This window comes from Thamnophis sirtalis, unplaced genomic scaffold (genome assembly GCF_051295495.1).
Source record: "Thamnophis sirtalis isolate CommonGarterSnake01/CBP01778 unplaced genomic scaffold, rThaSir2_p1.2 scaffold_15, whole genome shotgun sequence".
NCBI classification, from domain to species: domain Eukaryota; kingdom Metazoa; phylum Chordata; class Lepidosauria; order Squamata; family Natricidae; genus Thamnophis; species Thamnophis sirtalis.
The window spans coordinates 39511025-39517675 of NW_028261395.1; the positions used below are offsets into that span (position 1 = coordinate 39511025).

General features: G+C 47.2%; 1 protein-coding gene across 2 annotated transcripts in view; it reads right to left on the bottom strand.

The window, feature by feature from the left end:
• Window positions 1-6128, bottom strand: part of LOC106548682 (anoctamin-7-like) — a 29892-nt gene extending 23764 nt beyond the window's left edge. For both annotated transcript variants that reach the window (XM_087702100.1, XM_087702099.1), the window contains exons 1-4: window positions 5579-6128; window positions 2395-2497; window positions 1076-1263; window positions 19-126 (exon numbers count right to left, since the gene is read on the bottom strand). In XM_087702100.1, the coding sequence (XP_087558226.1) occupies window positions 19-126; window positions 1076-1263; window positions 2395-2497; window positions 5579-5710 (531 nt within the window). In that variant the 5' untranslated portion in view covers window positions 5711-6128. The remainder of the gene's footprint in view (window positions 1-18; window positions 127-1075; window positions 1264-2394; window positions 2498-5578) is intronic.
• Between the last annotated feature and the right edge of the window lie 523 nt (window positions 6129-6651).

A 6651-nucleotide genomic window follows, 5' to 3' on the forward strand; every position in this document is an offset into this window, starting at 1 on the left:
CACTAGCCCAGGGCTTACTTGGAGAGGCGCTCGCATGCACAGCTCCTCGGCATAATACACCAGCACTTCCCAGGGGGTGCTCAGCTTCAGATAGTGGATGCTCTTGTGTTCGCTCCTGGTCTCCTCCTGTAAAAGCAGCCCATTCAGGTTGGAGGGTAGGTTGAGAAGAGAAGAAGGGGGGAACACCTCAAGCAAGAACCCCAGGACCCCCAATTAAAACCCAACAATTTTCTGAGCGATGAAGAGAGAGGAGCTCTGCCCTCTGCCAAATACTTGGGTCAATTCCATCTTGGTGCAAAGACATGTCTATCTATTCTGACCTAAGCTTCCCCAGAAAGCAGGAGGCAGATTCCTGGTCCTGGCAAAACCCCTTTTATTAAAACGAATGGGAATTCCTCTCCTTCACATTCAGCAAAGGCCTGGCAAACAGTCTTTCAAAGGAATATTTATGACCACCGACCTTATCTCTCTTGGAAAGCTGCCATGTAAATATATCTCAAATGAGGTTCTGTGCAAGGAAAGACTGGGCACAGAGTCTCTGAGATTCAGGGACAGATCTTCACACTCCTGAAACGAATCTAAGGAGCGAACGAGTGAATTGTTTCCTGCAAAAGCCCCCTCCCCTTTCGCTCCTCTTTTATTCCCTATGGGAGGGGCCAATCACCTTTCACCTGTGGCTTTACTCCCAAGTCGACCCTGATTTCTGAGTTGTTCTTCTGGCAGCTCTGTGCATGTGCACACTGGGAACAGGCTCCAGCTGTTCCTCCGCCTCACTGCTGTCTAGCTCTGTAGACACCTGATCACTGCCAGACGGCCTCGGCCCCATCTCTGTCTCTGATGCAGAGCCCTCGTCCGAGCCTTCCCCAGAGTCCAGGACTGGCCCATGTTCCTCCCCAACCTCTTCACTGTCCAAATCTTCTGCCAGCTCTCTGGCTGCTGGCAGGTCATAACAATGTCAGATTGAGATGTTATTTCCGCCAATGCCAACTGACACTAGACGGTCTCTGATGCCAACATAGCACTCTTTGTATTACTGCCCCCCTTCCAAGCCCAGAAGTGTTCCCCCCGATCTTACCTTCTCTACCAAGAGGCCAGCGTTCCTCAGATTTTTGAGGAATTTCCGCTTCCATCTCTTGTGCCGCCCGTAACGTTGATCCCATCCAGCACTTGTGCCCGCTGCCGCCGCCTCGCCCTGACATTGCAGCTGTTTGCCACGCTTTTTCTTTGAGGGACGGGCTTTCTCCTCCCAAACCAGTACGAAGTCTGCAAGCCAAGTTACCAAAGGGGAGTTTTGAGCCTTTGCCTGAAGGCTTTCATCATAGGCTACCTTATTATTATAAAACGAATGGCAAGTGGTTTGTGCTGAGTTTTCCCAAGTGCCGTCCTTTGCCCTGGAAGCTGGTTCCTAGCTTACCCTATTTTTCGGAATATAAGACGCACCCTTCCCCCCCCAAAAAGGGAGGGTGGAAATATGGGTGCGTCTTATACACTGAATACAGCATTTTTGGCCTCCTGAAATCCTGCCCTCTTCACAAAATGGACGTGCGGAGGGTTTGGGAGGCCTGCAAAATGCTCCTGGGGGCTGCGGAGGGCAAAAATGAGTGAAAAATGGGCCGTTTTTGCTCATTTTTGCACCCTCCAGCCCCTTGGAGCACTCTACAAGCTTCCCAAAGCCTATGCACGCCCTGCTTTTGGCAAAAAAACCCCAGAAAAATGGGCCCATTTTCATGAAAAACGGGCCATTTTTTGCTCATTTTGTCCCACCAGCCCCCAGGAGCATTTTGCAGGTATCTCAAACTCTCTGCATGCCCCGTTTTTCACAAAAAATGAGGTGTGCAGAGGGTTTGGGAAGCCCGCAGAGTACAAAAACCTTTTTTAAAATTTATCTCTTCAAAATCTTGGTGCGTCTTATACTCCAGTGCGTCTTATACTCTGAAAAATATGGTAGTTTATCGACAATATTTGGGAAAGAACTCTTGGGGGGAGGAATCCCATTTCATCAAGGATTCTGCTTTGACCAAATCATCCAGATCATCATCATCTTTTAACGACCCCATAATCCCATGGCTGGTGGAGTCTGGGCAACTAAATGGAGCTAGCAGAGTGTTTTAATGGCCAGATGCCTTTCCTGTCACCAATGTGGAGTTTTGTTCAGCAGATATATTCTCATTGTGCCCAGCGAGAGAAATAGCTGCTTCCACCTAGGATCAAACTCACAGTCTCCTGATTGTGAGACGATCAAATCATCTAGATGGACTTGCAAAAAAAACCAAAACCCCCAACTCTGCTGGAATCTCATGCTGAGCGAGGGTTCAGTTGGGACGGCATCCGAGACCCCTCCCAGAGCGATCCATTTAGGCCACCGAGAAACAGGGCAGAGAAAGGCATGCTCACCTATCTTCGTTTTCCCATCCCTGAAGTAATTTCCTCTGGGATTGTTGGAAGACTCATAGCCATCTCTGCCGTAAATGTAGACCGTGTCATCCACTTCTGCATCCTACCAAGAAGAAGGTCAAGAGAGACCATACGGATATAGACAGAGGACATCTCTGGGAAGCCCCTGGAGACAGCTGAGGCTGTGGGTCGGAAAACATGACCCACTGAACAGGAAACGGAAAAGTACTACTGTCCTCTATTAGAGGCTGTATTTTAAGAGATTTTAGAATTTAGAAGAGTTGGAAGGGACCTGGGAGGTCTTCTAGTCCAACCCCTTGCTTAGGCAGGAAACCCTACACCACTTCAGACAAATGGTTATCCAACCTCTTCTTAAAAACATCCAGTGTTGGAGCATTCACAACTTCTGGAGGCAAGTTGTTCCACTGATTCATTGTTCTAACTGTTGGGAAATTTCTCCTTAGTTCTAAATTGCTTCTCTCCTTGATTAGTTTCCACCCATTGCTTCTTGTCCTGCCCACAGGTGCTCTGGAGAATAGCTTGACTCCCTCTTCTTTGGGGCAACCCCTGAGATATTGGAAAACTGCTGTCATGTCTCCCCTAGTCCATCTTTTCATTCAACTAGACATACCCAATTCCAGCAACCGTTCTTCATGTTTTAGCCTCCAGTCCCCTAATCCTCTTGGTTGCTCTTCTCTGCACTCTTTCTAGAGTCTCAACTTCTTTTTTACATTGGGGTGACCAAAACCGAATGCCGTATTCCAGGTGTGGCCATACCAAGGCATTATAAAGTGGTATTATCACTTCATGTAGGCCTAATTCTATCCCTCTGTTTCCCTCTGCATCCCTCTGCAGCTTTGACCACAAATGCAGGGTGTCCCCCCTCTTTTTAATTATTTTTTTCTACAACACCTTACAGTCATTATATCAACATTATTATGTCATCATACCTGTACATGTAAATATTATTTAGCTTCTATGATTATAACCTTTATACACATCTCTCTCTCTCCCTCCCTCCCTCCCTCCCTCCCTCTCTCTCTGTCTTCTATATCTATATCTATATCTATATCTATATCTATATCTATATCTATATCTATATCTATCTATCTATCTATCTATCTATCTATCTATCTATCTATCTATCTATCTATATTGTTTTTTTGGCTTAATTAATTTTATTCTTGTTTTTCAACCATTTGTACCAATTGTTCCAAATTTCATAATATTCCGACTCTTCTTTGTCTTTTAATTTTAGTGTTAATTTGTCCATCTCTGCACAATCCAAAAAATTTTGTATCACTAATTCGTCCGAGGGGATATTATTTTGCTTCCAGCATTGGGCAAACGCTATTCTAGCTGTGGTCAGCAGATGTGTTAATATGTACTTAATTTTCTTTGTATATTTCATTTTGATTATTCCCAGCAGAAAGAGTTCGGGTTTGTATTTTATTTGTTCTCCTGCTCGAGCAGGGGGTTGAACTAGAAGACCTCCAAGGTCTCTTCCAGTACTATTCTGTACCCAAATTCTTTAAACAGCCCATGTTCTTTGGAGATTGGCACCCCTGGAGGGGAAGCAAAAGGGCTGGTTTTGAATCTGTATTACCCCTCTTATTTGTCTGCTTGCTTAGTGCTGCACCAAGAGCACTGCGGGTCCTGTTTTGGGGTGATCGATTGTGTCACGTCACATATCATTGTTTGGCACCACCAGGGGTGGGTTCCTGCCAGTTTTAACCTCCTCTATAAAAGAGGTTCCACAAATCTACAGTGGCGTTTAGAACCGGTTCCAGCTCCCTACCCCCCCCCCGCCTGTCCGCACATCATCAAGATGAAGAGCGAGAGGAGGAATTCTGGGAGTTGAAGTCCACAAGTCTTAAAGCTGTCAAGTTTGAACACCCCTGGGTTTTTTTTCCTAAAGGGTTAGGGGGTGCAAGGGTCTTGTAACTTGACAGCTTTAAGACTTGTGTGCTTCAAATGCCAGAGTTTCTGAGCCAACATGACTGGAGGAGGAATTCTGGGAGTTGAAGTCCACAAGTCTTAAAGCTGTCAAGTTTGAACACACCTGGGTTTTTTTCCCTAAAGGGTTAGGGGTGCAAGGGTCTTGTAACTTGACAGCTTTAAGACTTGCTCACTTCAAATGCCAGAGTTTCTGAGCCAACATTTTGGTTGCTAAGCAAGAGCGTTGTTAAGTGAGTTTCACCCCATTTTACAAGTTGGCCACTCCCACCTGGTCACATGGCCGGCAAGCCACTCCCACAAAGCAGGCCACACCTACATAAGAGGTTCTAAAAAAAATTGAAACCCACCACTGGGCACCACCGAATGTATTGCCAGGGCAAGGATGCGGTGACCCTGCTCTCTCTTTTCCTCTACATGGAATCCGTGGAGACTGACACCTCGATCATTTCAGGCTCCCGAATTCAGTGCAGCCCCAAAGGAACCAGCTGGCTTCCTTCCAGCTGTGACACCTCACCACCCTTAACTTTCTGTTTTTTATTCGCATGACGGCAAATCGCCTGCCGTCGGCTTTAAGGCGCTGCTGGGGGTTTGAACCTGCTCTCTGTACTCTTTATAATTGAAGAATTTTAATACATTTTATAAATATTTCCCCTTCCCCTTCCCTCCCTCCCACACTCCCCCCTCCAACCCTCCCTCCCCCCAATTTCCCAGAGCAAAATACAAGGTATAAACATTTAACAATCATACACTAACATAAGCTAACTAACTATAGCATCCTACCTCCCTCTTGTACTTTAACTCCCCCTTTTTTAAACTAAATTTAGGTAAATTATAACATTCTTTGTTCATTCATAAGCCAATTGAAATTTCTTAGTCCGATATTTATTTTGAATGTAATCAATCCATCTTCTCCATTCCAACTTGTATTTCTCATCTGAATGGTCCTTCAACTATGCTGAAATTTTGGCCATCTCTGCTAAGTTTACTACTTCTAACGTCCATTCCTCCTGCTCCCTGTCCTCTTGTGGGAACTTCCCAGGGGTCGCATGCTGAGGACATGCTCGCTACAGTTTGACGCCGAGCATGCGCCGAGTGCTTTCGCCCGCTTATACGCCATCACGGCCAGATCCCACAGCTGTCCCTGAGCAGGAGAGAAGATCTCTGCTTTTTTTTAAAGTGCTGGATCCCAACCCTATCCCTACATTGGCTCTAGCCATGTACTTACGAAGCTACCGGCCGAGGGCCCATTTCGAATGGCTTCGGCTTCTCCGTAGTGGCCCCCGGAGGAGTCCTTGGCAGCGCTGAGCAAGAGGCTGGCATCGGGCGGGCTGGCAGCAGAGGCTTTCTTGCGGATCATGATGCTTGGCAGCGGAAGGATGTAAATAAGGTTGTGGGGTGATCCCGGGGACCCTGCTTTCTTCTTCCCCGTCAGCTCTTGGACATGAGTGGGGGGGAGATCAGGAGAGCAGCCCAGCCAGGGAAGGTGCTGTGGGCCTCCCACCCTGCATCTCAGCTCATCCTTGGTCCTGGGACCTGCCCTGGAGATGCCTGTTCAGCATCTTCTGGGGGAGGCGAAGCCGTGGCGTGGTTGTCCGAGCGGCCCAGAATAACCGTTCGTTCGCCTTTGCTTGGCAAAGGGGGTCAGCTGTGAGGCTTCCTCTCTCCCACCCTCCTGCCTGCCTGCCTTTCTGGGCAGTTCCTTATGCTGCCTCCTGCGTAGCTATGGAAATCTGGCTGGAGCGACTGCTGCTTTCCAGCGTCTCTTTCCCAAGCAGGCTCTCTGCGGGGCTTGGAGAGAGGAGGAGGAGGAGGAGGAGGAGGGGCTGTGCAGCAGTAGCAGCAGCAGCAGCAGGCCGGAAGCCATCACACACAAAAGAAATTGGCCAGCCAGTATCTGTGCCCAGGAGACAGAGTGCCCTTCCGCTACGAGCGGTTAGAGGGTATAGGTGGCAACGTCAGGGAGGTGTCCTCCCCTTTGGATGTAAATAAGGTTGTGGGGTGATGAAGATGAGGGGTGGGGGATTGAAAAACAACCTCCAGATTCTCACCTTTTCAGCCAAATGATGACATGAAATAGCAATAGCAATAGGGATAGGGATAGGAATAGGATAGAAGAGAAGATAATAGATAAGAATAAATATAGAATACAGAATACAATAGAGTAGAGTAGCGTAGAATAGAGTAGAGTTGGAGTGGAGTAGAATAGAATACAGAATACAGAGTAGAGTAGAATAGAAAATAGAATAGAATATAATAACTATAGAATACAGAATAGAGTGGAGTGGAGTAGAATAGAAT